This window comes from Crocodylus siamensis, chromosome 2 (genome assembly GCF_052110815.1).
Source record: "Crocodylus siamensis isolate JL-2025a chromosome 2, ASM5211081v1, whole genome shotgun sequence".
NCBI lineage: Eukaryota > Metazoa > Chordata > Crocodylia > Crocodylidae > Crocodylus > Crocodylus siamensis.
In genome coordinates, this window is record NC_143396.1 from 14,001,717 (window position 1) to 14,026,226 (window position 24,510).

At 49.7% G+C, this 24,510-nt stretch overlaps 1 protein-coding gene and 1 long non-coding RNA gene across 4 annotated transcripts in view; one reads left to right on the forward strand and one right to left on the reverse strand.

Moving 5' to 3' along the window:
* The window catches only part of ATOH8 (atonal bHLH transcription factor 8), a 32,180-nt gene extending 10,385 nt beyond the window's left edge, over positions 1-21,795 (reverse strand). Inside the window, exons 1-2 of one of the 3 annotated variants that reach the window (XR_016440659.1) lie at positions 20,606-21,795; positions 5,311-5,419 (exon numbers count right to left, since the gene is read on the reverse strand). Coding sequence is in view for 2 of the 3 variants with exons in the window: in XM_090035353.1 (XP_089891479.1) it covers positions 5,311-5,502; positions 20,606-21,394 (981 nt within the window). In the remaining variant the exon portion in view is untranslated. Of the gene's footprint in view, positions 1-5,306; positions 5,503-20,605 lie in introns of those variants that run through there. The other 2 variants (XM_090035353.1, XM_090035355.1) reach the window with 2 other exon arrangements.
* On the forward strand, positions 5,511-23,175 carry LOC149869985 (uncharacterized). The gene is made up of 2 exons (XR_016440660.1): positions 5,511-19,972; positions 21,789-23,175. It is a non-coding gene; the product is annotated as an uncharacterized LOC149869985 (long non-coding RNA).
* The last annotated feature ends 1,335 nt before the right edge of the window (positions 23,176-24,510 follow it).

Genomic DNA, 24,510 nt, shown 5'->3' on the forward strand with positions numbered 1-24,510 from the left:
CCTTGCAAGCTAAACAGCTGCAGCTGAACAGAAAAGTAAAGCTCCTTGCTGCATCGGGTGACCGGCTTAACATTCTCGGCAGAAAGCTAATGAAAGCAGCAAGCCTGCCTTTCTGAAGTCTGCTCTCCCTCTGCTAGGGGGGTTTCACTCGGCATGGTGGAGCGAGTGACTTACAGGGGATGTTATCGAGGACCAGGTCCTCTCCCCTGGCCTTTGGCCGGGCACTAACACTGCGATTGTGTTGTGACGGCAGACCGGAGCACCTGTGTTGAGGACTGAGGCTGGGAGGGGATTTGGGGCAAAGTCTAAGGAGAAGACGCCAGTGTTAGCTGGTGCATTCACAGCTACACAGAACCACTGGTCAAATCTAGTAGACGGGCAGCAGCCAGGCATATAGCTCACGGGCTCTCACAGCAGCTGGCCTAATGCTTTATGGTCCGAAGTGAGAATATAAACCATCCAGATCAGAGCTGCTTGATTTAGACTATATGGATGGCACCAGAATTGGGACTAGTGTGCCACAAGCATGGCCTGCGCAGAGGGACGGCTGGAGGAGAGGGGAAACGGACACCAAAAAGGAGAAAACAAACAAACGGCCGAAAAGAATCTGCAATTTGACGTGCGTGTGATCATAACAGTGGAATGGAAGAAGCTGCCTGTCTCGTACGCTGCTCCCTGGGGCAGCAGGAGTGCATGAATAACACTAGAGCAGGCCCTGATGCAGAGGGCACCAAGTCCAGGACGAATTCCTTTGTCTTGACTTCATTGAGCTTTGGATCATGTTGAATAGGTGCCTGGAATGTAGAAAAATTCAAGGCAGCCCATCTTTTCTGACCCGTCCCCTTTTAGCTGTTACATCCACAGCTCCCACAGCCAGCACTCTCTGTCCTCTACCAGGATCCAGGGTAGAACGTGCCCCATCCTGAGATGACCATTTTAAAGGTGCGTGTTCCCTCTTATCGTAAGCCAGCCAGCAGGACTCAGCTTGCCAAGTCACTGAAAGCCCTGGTGACCTCTTGCACACCATGGTCCAGAAGAACTGATGGTTGCTTACTACTAGAGGCTCCAAGTCATTTGTATGACAGCATGAAAGATTTCCTCCATCCCTCCAAGCCATGATAACTGCTTTAGAACAGGGGTGAGCAATTATTTGGGCTGGAGGGCCACTAGGAGAGTTTTGGTGAGCTGCCACCCCCCAGTCTGCAACAGGAGTGGGAGGTAGTGCTGCCCTGGGATCTGGCCCTATGTTATCACTGCCCTGTGATTCCCAAAGTCTCCTTGGAGACTAGCCACAGGCAGAGCATGCTCGGCTGGGTGGATGGGATGGGGCTGCAGGAGGGTGGGGAGTGGCATCCAGGAGTGGGCTGGGGCTGGGACCACGGGGTAATGACAGCACAGGCCTGGGGCAGAGCCGCAATCTGCTCCCCACATGCCCCTGGCTGGGGAACCAGTGCCTGTGGCAGGGGATGTGTGGGCAGCAGACTGCAGCTCTGCCCTGGGCCCCAGCCCCATGCTGTCTCTGCCCTGCAACCTTGATCCCGGCCCCACCTGCCTGTCCTGCTCCTGGATGCTGCTCCCTGCCCGCCTGCAGCTCCATCCCATTTTCTCAACTGAGCGTACCCAGCTTGCGCTTGTCCCGGGCTGGTCTCTGCGGAGACCCCACTCCCCCACTCCGTCGGGCGCCCTCAGGCAGCAGGGTGCCTGCACAGCAGGGCTGGGCTCAGTGGCAGAGACTGGAAGAAGCTGCTGATACAGGGGCTGCTGGGAAGGGAGACTGGCCACTGCCCTGCCCCTCCCCGCCGCGTGCCTGGGGGCAGTGGGACCGCCCGCATGCGGCACAGCCAGGGCTGCCCCCCACACCTGGGCCAGGAGGGGCTGAGGGACCCGCTGTGGGCTGGATCAAATCCCCTGGCAGGCTGGATCTAGCGCACGGCCCATATTTTGCCTACCCCTGCTTTAGAAAGGCTGTTGAAGTCCTTAATTTTCCTTCCTAATCACTTTTACATGCAGTTTGCAATCATCAAACACCTTCATTCAAGTCTCAATTGCAACAGCCATAAGCTTCCATTTAAGCATAGAAAGAGGAATACTTTCAAGAGGTTTTTGTAGCATAAAGTCAACTTTTCTAATTAGCACTATGGTGCGTATGTATGTTGGGGGGAACCCATTGCTTCCTATGGCCACAGCAAGTTCGGTACAACAGACTACTGTCAGGAACAGCAGATAGTGCAACCTCCAAAACAAAGCAAAAGGCTATGCGCAATCCAGCAAATACAACATCTGGAGCCATTGCCTGCCAAAACAAACTCCAGTCAGCTACTTCTTTGTGTGTGGAAAGCTTACTGTGCCATTGCACACTTGATCTGATCAAGAATTGAGTGCAAGAGCGATAGGGCAAGGGAGAGCCACTATAAAATAAAGATGACAGTTGATAAGTGTCCTGCAGAATGTAATGGCTAGATGGATGTGGCTTGGGGGCTAAATGTTTTCATCTGACTTGTTACAAATTTTAGAGAGAAAGCAGGGGATGAACCTCTAAAGCTGATAATTCAGTGGAACTGCCCAGCTAACAGCAGCTTTGAAAACTGATTAAAAACACACCCGGAGCTCAGGAAACGTGCCTATTTCGAAATTAATAAGAGAGTGATGGTTTTGGTCCAAGACATTGTATCCTCTTCCACATTCTGAGTACAAGACCCTTTCACACTACCTAGTATCCACCCCCAGATCATTTATGAACACATCTCTCAGCCCTGTAAATTGATCATGATTACCGTGTGTTTACATCTCGTCTTTACGCAGCTACGGATGAAGGGAAATCATGCTCTCTCTAATTTAGGCATTGAAAAGTGCTTTCTTCTCCCTATTCAGTTCCTTGTTTCACCTTGCCCCATTTCTAAATGTCACAGGGCCTAATCCTGCTCCAACTGAAAACAAAGGTTCGGGGAGGGGTTTTCCCTTGGTTTTTGCGGGAGTCAGATGGGGCCCTAAAATAGTGGCACATACTGTCCAGACACGGAGCCATAAAATGCTCATTTGCTCCAAGTGCTCTGACTGGTTAAGGTGTCCAAACACTGCCTGGTCATTTTGGTCTCAGCTGCAATTATGCATCTTCCTCAGACATGGCATCCGGGGAAATACTGAGCAGGATGACACTATGCATATTGTAGGGCCCACCTATTGATGCACCTAGTGGGAAAGGATTTGGGTTACTTAAACTTGCCTCATTCCAGCTAGGACCTTGACACAGCGTGCGCTTGTGAGACTCTGAGAACAGATTAGGACCGGTGACACTAATGAGCCTGGTACTCCTGTCTACGGTGAAGAGCCCCCTTTTATTTCTGAGTGGGTGTTGTGGCTCTTTGGGAATTTGAGGGTTTGGTGGATCTCATTTTGTAATGCTGTTTTTTGCTGATGGACGGTTGTTCATAAGGGGGCGTGTGCTCCTTCAGCGAGTCTAATTGTTTATGAGCCTCGGATAGCGGTTTTGTTTTGTTTTGTTTTACCTTTGAATAACTTTGATGCTGAATGAACAACATAAATGGTAGTTTTGAACTTTTTAATTTCTTGTAAAAGATGGGTCCAAGTCTAAACCCCAGATCGGAACATCCCTGAACGTGGAGGTGTTTAAAACCTACATCCAATTTCTGTTGTTAGTCCTTCTTTCATTTCCATAATCTCAGACAACGGTTCCCAAACTATCAAGAATCCATGACCCAGAAAACTGGCCTGCAATAACCCATATCCCACTCCCCTTTGGGTTGGTGGAGATGCTGGGTTCTGGGATGCATTTCTCTTCTTTCACCCTCCCATCCACATAATAAAGACTCAGAGTCAGTTTTGCAGTGTCTAGTGGGCAATTCCTGTGCTTCAGGGCTGTGCAGGTATTTGGGGGGAGAAAGACAGGGTAATGATTGCATTGTGACTAGACTCAGTGATTAGAGAGGATGAGGAAGGATCAAGATGGTGGCAGAAAGCATAACTTCATTTTTCCTTTGCCCTGGTTCTTCCTGGCTCTTATGACCATGAAAATATGGTAATTTTTTTTTCAATCTTATAGGATGAGCCCATGCAAGTGGTCCCTTATGGCCTGTTAAAAAATGTTATAAGGTCTCATTAGCTGCACACATGCAAGGGACATCTAATAAGATGTATATATCCTCAGGACCACCCTGTCACTCGGTCTGAATTCGACTGGCCTTTTAAAGAGTCTGTGCCCCAAGGTGTTTTTTCCTGGGTGTTTTGCAAGGAGCAGAACACCATGCTGTTGCTTCTGTCATAAATATTACTGGTGGCAACTACAAGAAACAACATGGACTGTGCTGTTGTGTTTATAAACTGGATGTGGGTAACACGACTTGTTGCAATAAATAGTGGGGAGAGAAGAAATAAGGAAGCCTTTCTGAATCGGAGGTAGCTTGTGCTACGAGAGGAGAGGGAGAATGCGCCTCAGTTTAGCTGTCCACTCATCCATTAAAGCCCTGCTGATTTATTATCCTGCATGACAACTGAGCCCAGAATGCAGGGGGAAGTTCAATTCAAGTTTACAAAACTCTTTTTGTCATAAACCGCTGAACAAAGACATCAATCACTCTTTTAATTTACCCATGTCACTTTCCGAGAGGAAAACTGGCAGAACGCTCAGTTTCCTCTTTAACGTGGCTTGATGATGATTTCACCTAATTGGTTCAATGTTAAATAACCTAAAGGAATGCAATACATAATTAGATTTCGTGTTGTTTCCTCAAGATACCCATATGTTCTTCAGGTCATGCATCTCGCTAATGTGTTTATACATGCAGTGTCTCCATTAGCTACATTTTTGTTGTTGTTGTTATCAGATGATTTTCGTGGAGATAAGTGTTAGATTAAACAAAACGAAAATGCAGTCGAATGATTGTGCTTTATGATCTACCGAAGGTGACCCTGGGCTGCTTTGTTGTAACAACAACAGCCACAAGACAACTCTAATAGGATCATGCTTGTGTTAAAGCGTGATGGGCAACTAAGGGGAGGAAGAGCTCGGCACAGAGGAGAGGAAGGATAGAAAGGCTTTTGATTAGAGAGGAATGTGGCTTTCTATCCTTCCTCTCCTCTGTGCCGAGCTCTTCCTCCCTTTAGTTGCCCATCAGGAGGGGGATGGCAGGATAAGAACGACTTAAACAGTGGGGAAAGGAAAAAGACTAGGAATAAAGAAAAATTCCAAGGAAGGGAATCACTTCAGATGAATTGTGCCTCGCTATTTTTGAGGATTAATTTTCTGTTAGTCCCCCCCCTGGCTCCCCTCCACCACCACCATCTGGAACATACCTTCCTTTTTTTAGATCTTCCTTCTGCTTGTAAGGTCCTCGTGCACTGCTCCACGCATTCGGAGAAGCTCATGTTACTGTGGTCTGCGCTATAGTCCAGGTCAGCTAGTCTGGCCAAGGAAAGGATATAGTTACAGGCTATTCTCAAGATGGCCAGTTTGGACAACTTTTGGCCATAAGAATAGCAGGGAACCTAGAAAGGGCAACAAAGAAAAAAAATAGGTTAGATAAATAAATTATCTGTGCTTGAAACATGACAAAATAGTTATAGGTTGTTTATTTAGTGATTTTTTTTACATGCAGAGGAACTTGACTCATGCCATCAATTCTGTTTTTGAAGACCGCTCTCCCACTGATCTCCATGGGGATGTGACCAGCATGAGGTAGCTTCATTTCAGCAGGCGAAGTGGGGGGGCAAGAATATCTTATGATCAGTTACTTTGTGTCTGACCATTTTTGTTTGGAGGCAAGAGCTTTGGAGCCAGGTTCTGCTATCTTCACTTACCCTGAGTAACACTCGACTCCAGCAAATAGATTCAGGGCCTTCAACAAGAGACGCTTATAATGCTGACCAGTGCTTGCAACAGAAGCAAATGCTAAAATACAGAACCATGGTAGAGCCAAACCTAGGGACAGCCGTTCTTCATCAGCTAGACCACACACCACTTCCCAAAAGAGATTTATTAGTAAAGGGCCATGGCAAGGTCTAGCTTGGATGCTAGTCCTTTCACAGAACCTACCCACAGATCTCCTCTAGGATAACATAAAGCTCTTGGCAGTCAGGTCCCATTTTAAAGTGAAGCCTCCCACTAAAGTTAATGGTGCTACATGAGTATCAACAGGGTTGGGGCTTCATGCACCAATTTGAAAATCGCCGGGGCTCTTCAAGTCACTAGTGTGAATCACTGATTCTCTTGCATAGGGTCAATGGGAGCTTGAGCCACTTCTCTGAAACCCACCCCTCTACCCTGGCCACTCAGATCGCCCATCAGTCTGTTGGTGCAAGCTTTTACACTGCACCGATCGCCGGATCACTTGTGTCTCCATTTCATACCTGACTACCTACTAGTCCCCTTCCTCCTCCTCACTGGCAATGCCAAGTTGCCTCTTGCAGGAGCTTCCTCTTTGCCACTTTTGCCATTCCCTTCCCCATTTCTCCACCCTGGTTGTCTTCATGTCTGAAAGCAGTGAACACAAAGAGTATGCAAACAATGCTGCAAGCCAAATTCACCTTCTGTGTACCACTGCTGGTTTGAATGGAAGGGATGAAGTAGCTTCTCTCTGATGTTGGCCAAACCACTCAGCCAGAGTGTATATGATAGAAATCTCTATGATGAGATATTGGATACTCTCTTGACCATAGCCCACACTTTCTCCCAAGTGCCTGTTTATCAGGGATCCTAATAACTCCCTTTTTGTTCTTAATCCTTTTAGTGACATCACTACTGCTACCAAAAACACTTCACTTCAGGCACCATCTTGGCCACAGCTGCCATAATTTTATATGTTTTAAGTAAAAACCTGCAGAGGTGAAGAGGACAATACTGGAAGGATGTGACCAGACCAGTTGAGAGCTCAGATCAAACAGAAATCAGGGCTGAAGAACAAAGCACTATAGAGTTTAAAAAAAAAAGGAAGGTTTCAATGAAATGTGGGAATGGTTTCAGAATTAGAGCAAGAGGAAAGTTAAATCAAGCGGAAGTAAAATAGACCATGAAATACTTGAGGCTGATGCACAGATGTCATCCAGTTACAGCACAAATGCTGGAGGAAACTTTCTTTTTCCTCCTTTGATTTCCTCCCATCTCTCTGTCTCTCTCTCTTTTTTCCCCTGTTTTGTTAATTTTTTAAAGCAAATTATTGCATGGCACACTTGTTACAAATTCCAAGAAGGGTCCTGATATTAACAGTAGAGGAACTCCTCAGTTGAGATATTAAATGACCCTGTTTCTATACAATGTGACATGATATACATTGGGGCTAGCCTTGAGAAAAGAGTCTGTAGTCAAGAGAGAAGATGCATGTTCCAGGGCTTCAGAGGGGCTCAGATACCATGATGATAGGACCTGCCCAGCACCGTAGATAGAGAAGTATTTCTCCGTAGTGACAGCATAAGAATAAATTGTTCTTAGGAGCACTCCCCACTTGGCTCAGCTCCTGCCATTTTCATGTTTCCTCTTGAATTAAAAATGGGAAATTGAGAGAGGCTCCAGCTTTAATGATTAACGGAGATATGCCTGAGTCACTGTGTTCAGATCCGGGTCCAAGCCTTTCCTGAACAAGACTAATTTGAACCAGTGTTTAGGTTTTAGTCCATCCCTAAGAGAAAGCTGGTGACAGGGTTCTGCACATGCTGCGGAGGAGGGCAGGGCTCTGTCTGGAACAAGCTGAGATATCAAGAAAGCTGCTGAGACCAGAAGATTTCAGGCCTGATGCTGTTCTCACTTATGCCAGCAGAACACTCCTAGCAATGCTTGGTTGAGAAAAACTGGGTTTCTAGCAATTCTTTTAAATAAGATCTACCTTACTGCTGCCTACCTCTGGCTCATCAGATCCCATAAGTTAATTAGGGTCAGGCCTAGTTAGTGCTTGGATGGGGGATCCATACAGATCGAAAATAAATATACTTGGCTCTTAAATGTTGGGGCAAGAGAGAGGTTTACATGTCTGCCAGTGGTGGCCTATTCTAACGTGTCCCCTCCCAAACCTTTTTTTGCAGGCTGCCAGCACAGCCCCCAAGATTACATTTGCAAAGAGCTTGGTCATAAATTTAGAAATTGCTGCTGTGTGCTAGAAAGGAAAGGAAATTGAAACTTCCCTGTATTTAGTCTTGTTAACAAGGCTGGGGGTACCAGGCTGGGATCCTGATTTCAACCAAAGGTGGAAATCCAGGTTTAGTTAGGGAAGTCCATGGGAAGTTTTCCATTGACTTCATTGGATTAGGGTCCAGTCTCAGCCAGGTCTCTCTAGGGAGGAGGAAGCCTCATATTTCTCTCCAGTGACCTGCTGTCTTCAACTGAAGAGAGACTTTTGGAGCCACAACCCCTCTTCATTGCTGGAGGGAAGATGTGATGTGATGTGAGAGCTCTGAGAGAAGTGGAGAAACTGGTGGGCATAGGATCCATTAACAACTTCCACAATGAACAGGATTTCTTCTTTATCATGTCTCCAATCCAAGCTTTCTATAGTCTGTTTCCAATATTCTGCACGGGCCACTGCTTCTGGTGCTGATGTTGCCAGATCTTGCGGGGTGCATTGTGATGCTACAGGGCATCTCAGGTGATCCTTGGTTTACTCCTCCTGACAAACACATTGGCTGGTTGCACAGAGGCCACATGATAAAGTTGCATCTTCCAAGACCCACTCTCAATCTGTTCGCACTCCACCATGTATGCGATTTGGAGCTGGAGCTGGAGGCTAACTCCTCACTGGGGGTAGTTCCTCACCAGCTTCATTCAACAGTTTGGTCACCTAGTTTCTCCCATTCTTTTTGCCAGAGGGTACTTCTGGCTCATTCTGGTGATGTGGTCAAAGGTATGGTAGAAGACAAAAAGCTATTTCTCGACGAGAGACAACAGTAAACTGGTTGATGTCCATATAGAGGGTGGCAATTGTCTAACTCTTGTACCTGTTGGTCAATGTTGCCTGCTGCTTTCCTCCCAATGTAAGGGGAGCGCTGTGCTGGATAGTGCGTCTAGGCAGGCAACAGGGGTGGGTTTTAGGCAGCCTGTTACAATGCTGCATATATCATTTAGGGCATTGTCAATAAGTTTACTGTGACTTGAGCACCCCCAGGTGGTGGAGGCATATTCAGCCACAGAGAAACAGTGCTAAGGCAGTAGTGCATAGGGTGGATGGATGTGCTCCCCACTTGGCATCTGCGAGCTGATACAGAATGCTGTTGTGTGTATTGACCTTGACTTTGGTATTTAATATGTGCTTTTTGTAACTAAGTGTACGGTCCAGTGTTACCCCTAAGCAGACTGAGTGTTTCTGATGTTCAAGACTTTGGTCACCCCAAGTGACATCCAGGGGGTGTTCTGCATCCCGGTTTCTCGGATGGAAAGCACAGATTTGTTAGGGTTGGATGTGGGATAATTATTTAGGTAATAATCCAATATCTTGATCAGTGCCCTCTCCAGGATCTTCTCCGTGTCCTCAGAGTAGAAGCACCTGTTCTCCAAGAAGCTATGGATGGTCTGGCTTAGAGCTAAGTCGTCAGTCATAAGGTACAGTTTGTGGATCATGATGCAGTGTTGGACAGTATCGTAGGCAGCAGATAGGTCAACAAATGCTGCACCAGTGATCAACTTCTGTTGGAAATTATCTTCAACATGCTGTGTGAAGCTTAGTAGTTGGCCTGCATGGGACTGACCTAGTCTAAAACCCGCTTGGTTTCATGTATGTTTGGAATCTACCAAGGGTGAAATTAATTGCAGGATAAGATGTTCATAGTGTTTGTAGGTGATGCTGAGCAGGGAGACCGGTCTATAACTTTTTGGTGATGAGAGGTCTTTCCCTGGTTTGGGCAGAGCTATGACTCTTGCCTTCCTCATTACTGATGGCATTTGTTTTCTCATTATGCATGCACTGAATAGATCCAGGAGCCATTACCTTGCAAAGACCCAATTCTGAAAAGGACAACAGATACATTCATAATAACTGTCCAACTTCTCAGCTGATGGAGAACCTTGACTTTGAATGAATTATGGCCATTTACATCAGCTGAGGTTCTGGCCCAGCCTTTTTCTTCTGTTGTCAATGAGGACATGCTAATTTTGGTACAAATACCTAACAAACTCATCCACATAAACCCTATGAGCCTTGGTCCACTCTGTCTTTTATGCTGGTGTGATTCAACAGAAACTCCACTGAAATCAGTAGAGTTACAACAGCATAAAACTGGTGCGAGTGGATGGAGAATTGAGCCCTGAAATTCCCATTTCACTGTATGACTCACTGTAAATCTTCTCACTTGACTGGACCTGCCCCAGTTGTACATTGGTGTAGCTAAGAGAAGTGAAGACTGTGGAGGGATTTGATAGCAGCCTTCAACTCCCTGGAGGGTGGTTCCAAAGAGGATGGAGCTGGACTGTTAGTAGTGGTGGCAGATGACAGAAGAAGGAGCAACAGTCTCAAGTTGCAGCAAGGGAAGTTTATGTTGGATATTAAGAAAAACTTTCTGACTAGGAGGGTAGCAAAGCACTGGAACAGGTTACCCAAAGAAGTTATGGAATCTCCATCCTTGGAGGTTTTTAAGACCTTGGCTGGGATGATCTAGTTGGGGCTGGTCCTGCTCTGAGCAAGGGGTTGGACTAGATGCGACTTCCTGAGGTCCCTTCCAACCCTCATTTCCTGTGATTCTAAGGGCAGGATTTGTCCCCCAGAAGTGGAACTGAAAAGGTGCTGTGGCTTGCAGGCACTGAAACGTATGCACTTGCAATAGGCTATAAAGCAAGACCTCCTGACAGCAGGCTGCTCTACAATGTGCCATAATAAGCTGTTGAATTTACCTATCTTCTAATTCATCTGGTTTATTTTTGCGCTGGGAGTTAAAGTATTTTAGAGCTCCACTGGGGAAATAGTTGGCTGCCTTTTCGATGAGTCTTTTTAGAACATGCCGTGTAACTTAACTGTCTCATTGTTTGTGCTGAGCAATACGCCAAAAAAATTTCCAGAAGGTTCATATAAATGTCCAGTGCTTAATAGTTCTGGCTTTATTACATCACTCCTTCCACCCTGAGATAAGTCAGCCTGTTTGATGAGGGTTCAGGTACCTCTATAGGGGGATTGGCAGGTTAGGAAACGGGAGCAGGGACTGCTTTTCAGCCCATGCCAATGGCTGGCTCTGGTGGTGTGAAATGGTCATTGGACCTGGTCCTAGAGGAAGCTTTCCTGCTGCCTCTTTCCATGTCATGTCATCTCCCCACGGCTTGGGAAGGGCAGCAGCATGTCTGTGGTGCTACTGGGAGGAGTGGAGAGACAAACAACACCCTTGACACTTCGAAGAAAGTGTCCAAAATATCACGGCTTGTTTTTGAAAAGTGTTATTTAAAGGAATGTGTTATTTGGAAAAGGCTGAGAACGAGTCTATTCTGGTTTTGTCTGATCGCGTGTATGGATGCCTGAGTGCGTGTGGGGGTAGATAAACAAGAGCGAGCACGAGCCAACAGGTCTCCACCGAGTTTTCTTGTCTGGCTTGTTTGTCAAAATTCTCTGGCCATGGATTAACTTTCTTTGCTTGGTATTTATTGTTGCTGCATCTGCCCAGAGTATGTGGAGTGCTCCTTAAATCCCAGATAATGACCATTTATTCAAAGTACAGAATTGCTCAGGCTCCTTGTCGGGGATCATGACCCTCACAGGTCTGAGAATGAACACAAGTACTCAAGGGGTGAGCCTCAGCCCATGGGTACAACGACCTTGCATGGCAAAAACAGAGCTCTCTCATATGGAGAAATGCTTTTTTTGCATGCCCACGTGATTTACTGGTTCAAGATGTCAGGCCTTGCCATAAAGTATATGGAACTAGTCCTAACACGTAGCATCATACCCTGACATTGACTTCAAGTATGGGACTAAGCCTTAAGAGAGATTGTTTCTTTTCCAACTGTAGAAGACAACCGCTGTCATGTAAGGAGGCTTTACCAGGGCACTAATGTGTACACCAATAATACTAAATCTTACACTTCCAAGGCAGCATCGTCAGGACTACTTCTCTTTCATACTCTCAGGATGGACTCGACTCCAATACTCAGATCTTCCACCGACCTCAACAAGAAGCTGAGCATCAGAGAAGGCAGCTTTAGGACTGAACATCACAGAAAGGTTTGTTGTTCTGGGTTTTACTGGGGTTCTGCCTCCAACCATGCTGAGCAAAGAGCACAGCAGAGCACTGATCACACAACACAACTCTGGTCTAGGGACATGTGTGACCTGAGCATTAGGTCACTGCAACAACTGTGTTCCCTGGAATTATGGACTGGAATCCAGCAGGGCCGACTCAGCTCCAGGATCATTGTTTGCAGTTAACCCTATGGGGAGTCTCTTGGTTAGGAACCAAAAGCTCTGTGGGCACAATGGTTGGGTCCCCAGCAGGTGCAATCAGCAGATCTCTCCTTCAGCCAATGGAGATGTGCTTGTTTGCACCAGCTGAGGATCTGGCTCACATGATTTCATGATGTGGGCGAAGCAACTGGGGGTGAGGGGGGTGTTTTTGCTTTATCATAATGTTGTGGCTATTGGGGACTGATGTGCTCAGCTTTCACTGTTGTAGCAAAAGAATTGCATAGACTAGAAAGAGAAGCTCACGCTGCCAGGACCACACTGAAGCAGTGCTCCCAGACTTTGGCAAGACCTAGCTTGAAACCACCCTCAAGAGTGGAACTGGGGTGTGCACAGAAGGGAACTCCTTTTCCTCCCGATCTTCTAAGAACTACAGGCCAAATCAGGTCGGGGTAAGTGGATAAGCTCCAGTGAAGCTTAACACTGTTTGCACCAGGGCTAGACTTGGCCTCAAAGAGTCTTATGATTCACTAAGCACTCCTAGAAGCTTGTCCTGTTTCTGCTACCATCTTTGCTGCTGCTCTGTCCTGGGTCAGTGAGCGTCTGCCAACAGAGTACCTCCAGGAAAAGAGCTTCTCAGGTAGTGTTGACTTTAATGAGAAAACCAACCCTCTTCTTGAGCAGCTCAGAGCTCTCCCACCTCCCCTATGCCTTCCCAAGCATGCCTGCCTGAGCTATGCTGGGGACAGAATTTAACTGGGAAGTGGGGTGAGATCAAACTGGTCTGGGAAGCAAAGCCCATGCGGGATGTGAATAGAGGTGTTGAGCATCACGGTAGCCATGGTTAGACTCTCAGGCACTCATGCACTGCATCACCTTGATGTGAGGTGCTGATGAGGGTAATTTGAGAGCCAACCTGGGGTCAGGCAGGGACTTGGGAGGTGGATTCAATTCCCACTGAAATCAATAGGAGTCTTTTCTCTGATTTTGGTGGAAGTGATCAGGTCTAAGGCGAGCGGGAAGGTCAGTTACAGAATCTACAGCTGGAAGAGGAAGTATGAACAGCCAGGAATAGCACTGTATGGCAGGCTACAAAGTCACCTCTATAGCAAGCAGCAACAACTACCCCCACGTGGACAAGAACTGAACCTTATTCACTGTTCTGGGGAAGTCTGTCCTCTTCTCTGTTGCCTCCCTTACTTTCCTCTCCCTTGTTCTGTTGCTGGCTTTTGATTCTCCTTTCAAGGGGTCTTGTCCTCTCCTGTGGCCATAAATACCATGTGCACCCAGGGCACTATAAATATCAATAGTGTCACTCACTACTGGTTTAAACCTCCAAGGAACCCAGATTCATGCTTTGTTCAGTGACAGTACATAAGGAAAATGCTACAACTTTGGGATCTTTTGGAGGATATGCCCCAAATCCAGGGTTTCCTCCACCATTTCAGCTGTCACTGAAGTCATTGGGAGTCCCTTCATCGGCAGCAACAGGGCTGGAATAAACCTTTGTGATCTGCTCCAACTCCAAAGGAAGTCAACAGGAGGCTTTTCATTGACTACACTGTTCCACTCATTAATCTTCTCCCCGTGACACACTCTGTTGGTGGCCATCAGTGGGCTGAAGAGCTCAGCACTATGGATGTCAGGCCTTTTTTTTTTCACATTGGCTCAGCTACTATAAAGTAGCAACCAAAGGGAAGTAACAGATGCCTGTAGCTGTCGGTGAAGGAATGCTAAAGGGGGGGAAATTCAGCTCTATTAGCAAAGAAAAAAGCCAGGAATACCCCGACTAAAATATCCCCAGAACACACATCAGCACAGACAGAAGTCCTGCCAATTGCAGAAGAACAAGAGGTGCGGAAATGTGGTGGGTAAGCTTAGAAAAGTGCTGATATAGTTATAGCTCTAATCCTAGCCAGAGTGATTCAAAAGATCGGTGAAGACATGGGGTCATGGGCTTTGGCCTATGCTAACATCCAGAGCTCAAGGGTGTTGCAGACCTGGGTGTGCAGACCTGTTGTTAGGATGCGGCCCATGTTGTTCTGTCTTCATGGACTTTGTACTCCAGCATAGGTAAATTAAAGCCAACCCACATATGCCTACACCTTCATTCTGTCTTGCAGACATGCCCTTGCCCTCCTTAATACACAGACTGGCAGCTCCTGAGTTTGGTGAAGACACAAGCGAGTGCCCAGGCACATCTTTTGACTTGAGAGTCGCCTTGCTGCAAACCTGAATGTACAACTAGACAAGGAGACCTGGTTACACTTTTGCTGGTCCCTGATCTAGGTTTTACCCTGCTGAGGGGCCTGGCCTCATAACTGGAGTGGCTGAAAATGTATTGGTGGTGCTGAATTTACACTGATGCCAACCTTCAGTCTCTTTTGGATATAGCTTGATCTTGCTGTGACACTGGCATAAATCAGGAGTAACATCAGTGAAACTACTGGAGTTTCACTAGCATGATCCTAGAATATTACAGAGCTTCATTACCATATAGAAGCAAGGTTGGAAGGGGAAGCACTTGGTTTTCATAAATGAAGTAGTGGTGTAGAGCCTGGGCTTGCTAAAGGCAAGAAGAGAAGTTGCAGAGAATAAGGTTGGAAGGGACCTTGAGGAGTCATCTAATCCACTCTCTGCCTCAAGCTAGGATCAGCTCTCCTCAAACCAATCCTGACAGATATTTGCTTACTCTTCCTAACAGTGACCAGGAGGAATCCCGGGGTGGGTAAAAGAGGTGATGGAAAAAGGCAAGTCATGACATTCAATGGTCCTAAGGGAAGCGGCTAACATACCATGGAGATGTGTAGCAAGAGGACCTGGACAGAACAGAATAATGTTGACAACTCCAGCAGGGTGAAGAGCTGCCCCAAAAAATCAGTGAGTCTCCAGAAAGGAAGGGAGCCATGTATATAAGATGTGCTTAAATTCAGAGGGCTATAGTCCCTGGCCTCCCCCAGGGTTTTAATTCTGCCATCTGTGAGAACAGGTAGCAGCAGAGAGGAAAACTAGCAAAAGCACTTGTACTATTTTAATGCATTTTAGAGCATGCAGGGCCCTTTCTCATTGTCCCAGCATAAAGCAGGGTAAACCCTGCCAATCTTAATGTTCTTTTGTGTCATTGGGAAGATACTACTGTCAGGAAGGATCCAGAGGTATCAGGGAAAAGCTTTAGGGAAGTAGGGAACAGAAGTCACCCTTGCTCATCTCTGGGGGCAAGCGACTGCTCTCAGGTCGTTGCCATCTGACAGCATCATCTTCACAGCGGCCATGCGCTGCTCTGCTCTCAAGTGAGAGAGAAGACCCAGCTCCTGAGGACACAGAAAAGCCCAGTGCAGCATAGCAATAACTGAATGCCTCTCGCCTTTTCAAAAGGCCGCCTTGCTTTCCAGCTCGTACAGCTGTCCTTCTTGCTCTCATCCCAGAGGAGCGCACTGAATAGGCAGGCGGAGCGGGGATGGCTAAGTACTCAGCGACATGGCTGGATTACTCTCGCCTTCTGTGAAACAACTGCGGTTGGTTCTTCCGGCACCAAGAATAAAAAGCCTCGCTGCCATCTGGAGAGCTAGCAAACAAGCTGGAACACGTGTGCCGTATGTGCACAGCTGTGCAGTGTATGTGTGGTGCTGCCGTACCATCTGCCCAGCATGCCACATGCCAGTTGCTTGACGTGGGGTGGGCCGGGAAGGGAAACTTGAGGGGGATGGAAAGAGAGAACTTACTGGGGTGAAGAAGCATCTTTACTTCTCACCTGTCAGGATTGGGTGTCACGTCACCTATACATGCAAGCCCAGCCCTGCAGCCCCTGCTGATGCGAGCAGCCTCCCTAAGGAACTGGCTTTGGGGACCTGGTAGATTAATTGGGAGCCCACATGAACTGCAGCCTGTTTAAATCCTTTCCTTGACTAGCACAGTCCAAACGTGTGGCACTTGCTATGTCTTTCCACCCATTCCCTCGAGTTTACAGGACACGTGACACCTCTGCTTTGCTTGCAGAGTGCCTGTCCTCTTCCCAAAGAAGGAGCGCGGAGCTGGGGTACAACGGTGACACTCTTCTGCACTTCATGCGGGCCAGTCTATGTGGAGGTATCGGTTTCAATGCTTCAGGGCAAGACTCTCAGCTGCTTGAGAGACCACTATGTGATGACAAGGAAGGAATGGAGGACTAACTTCAGAGCAACAAGTGACTGAGGCCTGCGCGTAGCCTTCTGCTGTCTGGGGAATTAGCACTACAGCGTGCCATAAGATTTTTTTAATGCTACCCGGGGACACCAAAAGAATTTGCTTCATGAAGTAAATTGTTCGAACGAGACTTTCTTTTCATCTCCAAAAGAGAATCTCTGTATAATCCCTATTTTAGACTCTTTCCCAGACTACAGGAAATGCTGCCTGCACTGGGATTCCTGTGTGCCCAACTCATGGGACAACAAAACGCCTACCCATCCCATGCAGGCAGCAGAACAGCCCCTCACATGCAGGGAAGGTCCCAATGTCCGGCAGACTGCGCACAGGTGCTGGGCGGGCTGTATCCTGAGCTTTTCTAATCTGGCTTTCCTGCACGAGCTACAGCATGTCACAGAAAGAAAGTGACTGTGATGATTTTCTTAATCAGTGGGGGCCAACCTTGCTGGCAGGCGTGCCATGACTTAATCGCATATCCTTTCCCCAATCCTGCTCTGATCGGCTGCTCTGTTTTTGGCTCTCTCCTCAATTTGCCACATGCGGCACATGGAGGGTGCCTGTACCTGAGGCATACATGCAATGGGGTGGCCATCCCAATCTATGTGATTCTTGGAAGGCATTGCCTTTTCACTGCCAGTGATCTGCACTTGTAACGTTGATTGTCAGCTACTCTAAGGCGCACACAGCACCAGGCCACTCTTAGCAGTTAACAAAATAAATCCAAATTTCACCCCATGACAGTCCAGGAGCTTACCGCCTGACTGATCAAATTGCCAAGAAAGGGTGTATGTGCAAAGGGATTTCAGGGAAAGCAAATGTTTTCTGGAGAATGAAGTCCTTTCTCCATGGAACTGATACAGCACAGCAGCAGCCCTGGCAGCGTGCTTCAGCCCTGGCCTCCGGGATGAGTTTACTGAGAGAGATAATGCATTGGTTTGCTGTCTGTGCTCACTTGATCCTTGGGCTCCCAGCCGAGTCCAGGTCTGGAATAATTTATGGAGGCAGGGCCAAGCTCATGGGTTCAAGGCTTTTCATGAGATGCCCAGTTCCCCAAGAGGAGGGCCTCCTTTTGCTGTTGCTTGGCTCACGTCTGAGGTCAGTCTGGACTGAGCCTGTCTCCGAGGTGGGAACTTAGTGCCACTTGCCATTGCTGTGCTTGTGACAATCCACTGAGAAGGGGGCCGAGACGAAACCACGCGTTTCACAGCGTTTGCTAAACAGCCATAGAACAGCACCGGTTTGGGGAAAACCAAACTGAACCAAGTGTCTAGTTCACACGTACAAACACCTTTGGCTTTCAAGTCAAGGCCTGTTGCTAGCCACGGGCATACACTGCATCTAGGGCAATGGGATTTCTATCATGTATCAAACCTCATGCTACCAAAATACAACAACTATATAATCTAGAGGTATCCTGGTAACTCTATGCTAAAACACGGCCCCATTGCAAGCCAGCTCTTACTCCACTGCGATCAACTGGTCCATGTTGCATTTATTTTATACCTGGTAGGAATGGACCCTGTGTTCACAAGAAGGATTAGCTTCCCAGTCGGGAATGGGCTAAAGCCCAAAGTAAAATCATCCTTAAGAAGCTTTTCCTGTAGTAAGTAGAAAACTTCAGAGAGATTCTTTAGAAAGAATGTACTAAATAATGTACTATGGACTGTACGTCCAGTCCTGTAGCACTAACTTGTGAGCAAATTTAAGGAAGACCAAGCAGAATACAAGATGCAAGAAGGGCCTCAATTTGAGAACTTGCATCTCCTGTCGAAAACAGTGGGACTGCTCACCTAAGCGGAGGTGGCAGGATCAGGATGTCGGGGCCTGCCTGAAAACACGGATGCTCAAGACTTCTGTGTCGGGACTCCAGTGTGGCAGGGAATGCTCTGGGACTCTGCTTTTCTTTTCATTGATACCTCTGGAAGGTTATTGGCTGTTCTTGGGAAGATGCAGATGCTGGGGTGCTATTTGGGGATCCTATAGTGCAAGTAGGTCACAACTTTCCATTGCATGATGTGCTTGGGACAGACTGAGAACAGCCCAGTGCCCTCTGCAGCCCCCAGCTCCAGCTCTTTCCTCTCCCCTCTCTGGGGACCCATCTACTCAGCACCTTTTGCCAGGCTGGGTGTTCACGTTACGCTGCCTTGGGTCTCACCTCTACACAGGACCACAGAGTGTCCTAAACAAGGTAACAGTTCTAGTCTTTACAGTCACTATGCTACCTTAAAGCCTTTACAGGCACGTCTCTACCCACTAGTGTGCCGAGAGGATACATTCATTGATTTTGTGAGGTGATCAGATGAGATGGTGCAAAGTACTTCACTCCTTACCCCATCCCCCCTGACTCTGCCCCCTGTGCAGAAGGGAACCTGTGATTTTTGTTCTAAAGGTTACTTGCTATTTCAGATAAACTGTCCCATTACAGAAGAGAACATCTGGCTTATTCAAACCCGGTGAGGAGGGATTTAACTGCTGCTTCACCTTACTCTTAAACAAGACCATGCTGAATGATTAAGGGCAAAGCAGTGGATTTTGAAGTTTTACGGATGTGAGCTGGGAGCTTGGGGAGGAGGTTTCAGGCACCAGCAGAGCTCTCAACTTTGCCAAACTGTTCCCTACACCATTTTTAGTGCAAATCTCCCTTTGGCAGAGCACATCCAGCATCAACTCGCAGCGGCTGCCTGCACACCAGCGACTGGTGTTTGTAGAGTCCTCTTGCTCTCTGTGCTCATTGTCCGAGTCCAGCTCTGGAATAATTTATGGAGAACGGGCCAGGCTCGTGGGCTCAAGGCTTTACATGATGCCCAGTTCCCCAAGAGCAGGGCTTTCCTTTGCTGCTTGCAAGCTCTGAGCCTGGCAACCTCAGGCAGAAAATTCTGCCTGGATGTCCTGCCTCTAATCGTCGTGGGGCAGGCAGGGAGCCAGCAGAGAAAGCCAGTGTCCGTTCTCCATCCTGCTCTCGCTCCCCTTGTCTTCTCTAAAGACAAGGCAAAGTTTGAGCTCTGTGCCTGGCTCTGCCCTCCCCTTGCTTCCTTCAATATTTGTACTGTAATAATAACCCAGGCAGTGAGCGCAGGGGACCCTTTAACCAATACATGGGGGTTTCAGCGCTTGTTCAACACATGCACACACACGCACCAAAATCTCCTGGGGGGGGGCGTTCTGAGTGAGGCAGGGGTGCGATAAGTGGGATAATGGACTGTATTTAGGACTCTGGTTTCTGCCCAGTGTGAAACCCATCAGAAGCCCCTTTTTAAACCCGATTACAGGGCTGAAAATGTGCAGCCTTAGGTCCCAAAGCATCGGCTGTCAAGGCACGAGCTGCCCCCTATCCCTGCCCTGCACAGTCCTCCACCTCTGTCCTTCCCCTTCCCACCCCCTTCTCCAAGGGAATGACTGCTGCTAGCCCTGCAATGCTACATCTTGCGCCCGAACTCTCCGGCAACATTTTGGCTGAAAGGGGAAGCGTGAGGAAGGTCATTTTCAGGCTGCCCCTGGGCTTGGCCTCGGTCTCACCAGTGCAGCTTTCTCAGCCTCGCCCAGGGGGAGGCCTGAGGCTGGCAAAGATGTGGAGGGGGCAGCAGCTCTTCTGCAGGGGCAGCCCGCAAAGCCTGGGCTCCAAACCTCCCTGGGAAGGGTCCCCTTCACTCTGCTCCTTTGAAGTGAAGCATTGGGAGGGGGCCGTGGGGGACACTCAGTGGTTGTGTGATTTATTAGTGGGGGTGCAGGGGGCATGTGGAGTGTGTGCCAGGGTAGATGTGAGGGTGCAGGGGGGTTATGTATGCGGGGGTTGTGTGCGTGTTGGGTGCATGGGGGGGGTTGTGTGCACGCCAGGGGGTACTTGGGGGGTGAATGGAGGTAGGGGGTGGGGGGGATGGGTGCATGGAGGCAGGGGGGCTGTGTGCATGTGGGGGCTGTGCGGGGGGGATGTGTACGCGGGGGTGAATGGAGGTGGGGGGTGGGTGCATGGAGGCGGGGGGCATGTGGGTGCATGTGCGGGGTGTGGGGGGATGTGTACGTGGGGGTGAACGGAGGTGGGGTGCGGGGGGGTGGGTGCACGGGGGTGCGGGTGCACGGAGGCGGGGGTGCGGGCGCGGGGCGGCCGGTACCTGCTTGCGGAGCGCCTCGAAGGCGGCGCTGATGGTGTGCACGCGGGTGCGCTCGCGGGCGTTGGCGAGCAGGCGCCGGGTCTGCTGCAGCGCTTTGATCTCGGCGGCGGCGGCGGCGGCGGCGGGGGGCTCGGCGGGCCGCGTCCTAGGCGACGGGGCGGCGGCGGCGGCGGCGGCGGCGGCGGGGGGGGCGCCGTAGCCGGCACGCGGGGCGGGCGGCGGCGGCGGCGGCGGCGGGGGGCGCGGGAGCCCCCCGGGCGGGCGGGTGCCGGGCTCGGGCCCCGCGGGCGCGTCGGAGCCGGCGGCGGCGGCGGCCAGCGCGGCCCCCGGGGCGTGCGCCTTGCCCTTCCTGCGCAGGCGGCGGATGCCGCGGAGCCGCTGCACGCACAGGCTGCCCCACGCCGCCTCCTCCAGCTGCAGGCTCCGCATGCTGCGCCGCGCCGCGCCGCGCCGGGCTGTCAGCTGCGGGCGCGCGCGCCGGGCGCCATCGGGCCGCTCCGCCGCGCACAGGAGCCGCTTTAAAGAAACAGGAAGCGTTTCTCGGCACCGCCGAGCCGCCCGGCTCCTTTGTTCGCCCCCTCCCACCGCCCCGCGCCGCGCCGCGCCGCATCCCGCCCGGGGCTGCGCCCGCCAGCGCCGCGCCCCTCGCCCGCGCCCGCGCCCGCGCCCGCGCCCGGCCGGCCCGGGCCGGGGCAGGCGACAGCGGCTCCCAGCTCCCTGCCCCGGGGGTGGGGCCGGGCCGGGCCGCCGGACGGGGCGAGCGCGAGCGGGTCGCCCGCGGGCTGGCATCGCCGTCCCTGCCCCGGTGGCTGCAGGGACCTAGCCGGGGCCGGTCCTTGGAGCGGGGGCTGCACTGCACCGCTGCGCTCAGCTTTTTTCGGGCCGGGACCCATTTGGAGACAGCGGGGGCCGGTCCCCGCGCAGCGCCCCTCGCTCTCCTGCGCCCGGGGTCGGGGCGCCGGGGGTCTCGAGCAGCCCTGCGCAGGCTGCAAGGGCAAGGGAAAAGCCACGGCTTTTCTCTCCTGAAGGAGAATCCGTTTCTAAAGTTTGCCCATGCCCCTTTCATAGGTTCTTGCCACCCACTTCTGGGCTGTGACCCGCAGGTTGCCAAGCGCTGGACTAACTGACCTCCTGAGGTCACTTCCAACCCTCCTTTTCTTTCATTTCTATGACTCCTATTCAGGCCAACCCAAATGGACACTAGTGGAAACTTTTTATCACACCGGCTCCTCATCCCTTCTCAAGCAAGCTGGGGGACGCTGCCCAGTGACACTCTGCCCCGGTGGTGAACCAACGAGGGACTGGAAAACACCGCGTAGTCTCGGCGGATCGTCCCACCCAGAGCCTCCTTCCCAGTCAGACGGACGCCCGGCTTGGCGAGGGCCGGGAGGGGGTTGACCAAGAAGTCCCGTGTGACAAAGGAGACTGGGCAACCATTGAACCATATGGCCCAGCCCATAGGTCCATCTGTTTCTTCCGCGCAGAGAAACAGAGGAAAGATGTTGCATCCCAGAGGGAGGCATTGGGCATTTTTGCAGAGAAACCCTGTTCCAGATCCTCCTAGAAATGCGTGGCTCCCCCCAACCCATACGCCCACTGCCTTGCTGGGGCTGCGGGGGTGAAAGAGTGGGTCCCCGTGCTGCTCTGCCGAAGCTGACTAGTAAGAAGTGATTGCTCTGTCTGGTGTGAGATCCCTAGCTGGAGACGGACGTGGTGCCACACCTCCTTGATGAAGTCAACCAGTTATTTCCCCCTTGGGTCACCCTAGGATTTCATACCTATTGCTTTGAGCCCCCAAAGTCCGCTGACCTTCTGAGCCCGCTCCTACATCAGCTTTCGGTTGGACTTGAGCTTGGCTTTAAGGTTCGTCTGTTGCAAAGACTTGCCTTGATAGTCTTCCAAGCAAAAATGAAGGCGCATTGTCCAGTCGGAAACCAGACAAGTGCCTTTGCAGCGCAGTCGCTGCACAAATGCTGAGGCAGAGATGGTCAGTGCCCAGAGGAGCTTACAGAGGCAGAGACAGGGTTGAGAGAGGGAAGCAGAGGCACAGAGAGGTGTACATCAGTGGCACATCTGGGAAGAAAATCTAAGGGTCAAATTTGCAGATTTAGGAGTCAAATTCCCATCTTCAGCATGACTCAGGCACTTTGGAGATGTGACTTCCCCAATGGGAAGTCAGCAGGACTCAGCCGCCCGAGTCCAGTTTAAGTCGCGTCTGAAAACCAGACTGTTGTTTGTCTTGGATGTTTTCACTCCTGGTGTCCTGGTTCCCAGCCTAGTGCTCTGCTTGCAAGACCAGCCTGTCTTCTTTACTGGAGCACCGGCCTAAGCAGGCAGAACAACTGGATTCCTGCTTTTACCAGTGTCTTGTTGAGTGGCTCTGGGTGAATTGTTTAAATTCTAGTTGTTTCAGCATTGCCACGTGGATAGTACTACTTCCCACCTTGCAGCATGGTGGTAAATATTAACTTTTGTCTGCAAAGTAACTGTGAGAGCCTTTGATTGGAAAGACAAAATAGTATGGCTAAATAATGAATCAGTAATACAATAATTACATTGTTTCTCCCCTAGTTGTGTCTCCTGGCTCCTTTTGAAGCTGTGTGTTGGGACCGGGCCTTTCTGCTTTCATCCAAATGTCTCAGGTGGGCGGCAATGTCACCAACACACTCCAGTAAGATCTACCCCCAAAGTCCCCCTTCTAATCACTCCTGATATCCATCCTTCAGCTGTGGCTTAACACTAAGATTTCTGTGGTCGTTAAAAATTCCACGGCACTTTTTGCAGGAGGCGGGGGATTACACCCAGTATCTTGGCCAAATGTCAATTCCAGCTATTATGTTCTGCCTACCGAAATTCCCCCTGCTGTTTCAATTTGAGGGCTTGGGCCAAATTCGACATGGGGGTAAGTTGGCAGAGCCTATTGAGTTCAGTGGAGCACCAGGAGAGAACTTGGCTGTGTATTTTTCACTTATCGTCCGGAGCTGCTGTGTATTCTCTCTGTGTGGCTGAGCAGCTGCCCCCCTCTACTTCTGAGACGGCTGCACTGCACAGAGAGTCCAAGGAGAAATCTAAACCTAAATATTCCCCGTTACATCATTTTGCCTCAAGCCTCCCTTTATGTTATTTGCATTGTTTAGATCCAAAACGTGCTGGAGAAGCCAAAATCAGGGGGTCCGGTGTGCCAGGCAGGGCACTGTATGCTCATGCAATCACAAGGCAGCCTTTGCTCTGTGGTGTATCTTCCTGCTTTGTGTAAGTTAGTTCTCCCCAGCTGTGCTTGATCCACAAAGGATATACCTGTGACAGCAGCCCCCATAAATCTCTAAACTTGTCTACAAAGCAGCTTGTTAAACCAGTTTAGTTTAGTTACTTACCTGGTTAGTTACACCAGTTCATTTCAACCGATCCATTTTAAAACATCACAGACCCCTTTTGTGCCCTTGCTTGCTACAGCTTGAGTGGGTTGTTCCCCTTTAACTCAGATTTGCTCTTAGTCAATCAAAACCAGGATGACATTAGTCCAGTTTGAACCCAAATAAGGGTGGACCTGGCCTTTTTCACTGACTTAAATTAGGTGAACTATTATACCTGAAGTTAACTCGTGCCATTTTTCTTCATGGAGAAAACTCTAGTCCTTTAGCTCAAGCTGAGCAGCCCATGCTATAAACTCTGGAAGTTCTGGGTGCAGCCCTTTGTGAGGATTATAGTGATGACTGGTACATTGTCACATGGCCAGAAATGGATGGAGAATAATTTGCCTATGACGGTTGGGTTTAGAGGGCACTATAATAAGGGCAGGCTTATGGTTGGTCAAATGACCTTTTCTGCTGTTGCTATTTAATATTGACCTCATCTACCTGTGAGGTTACATTGGTTTAACATTATACTACATTTATGGGGTAATT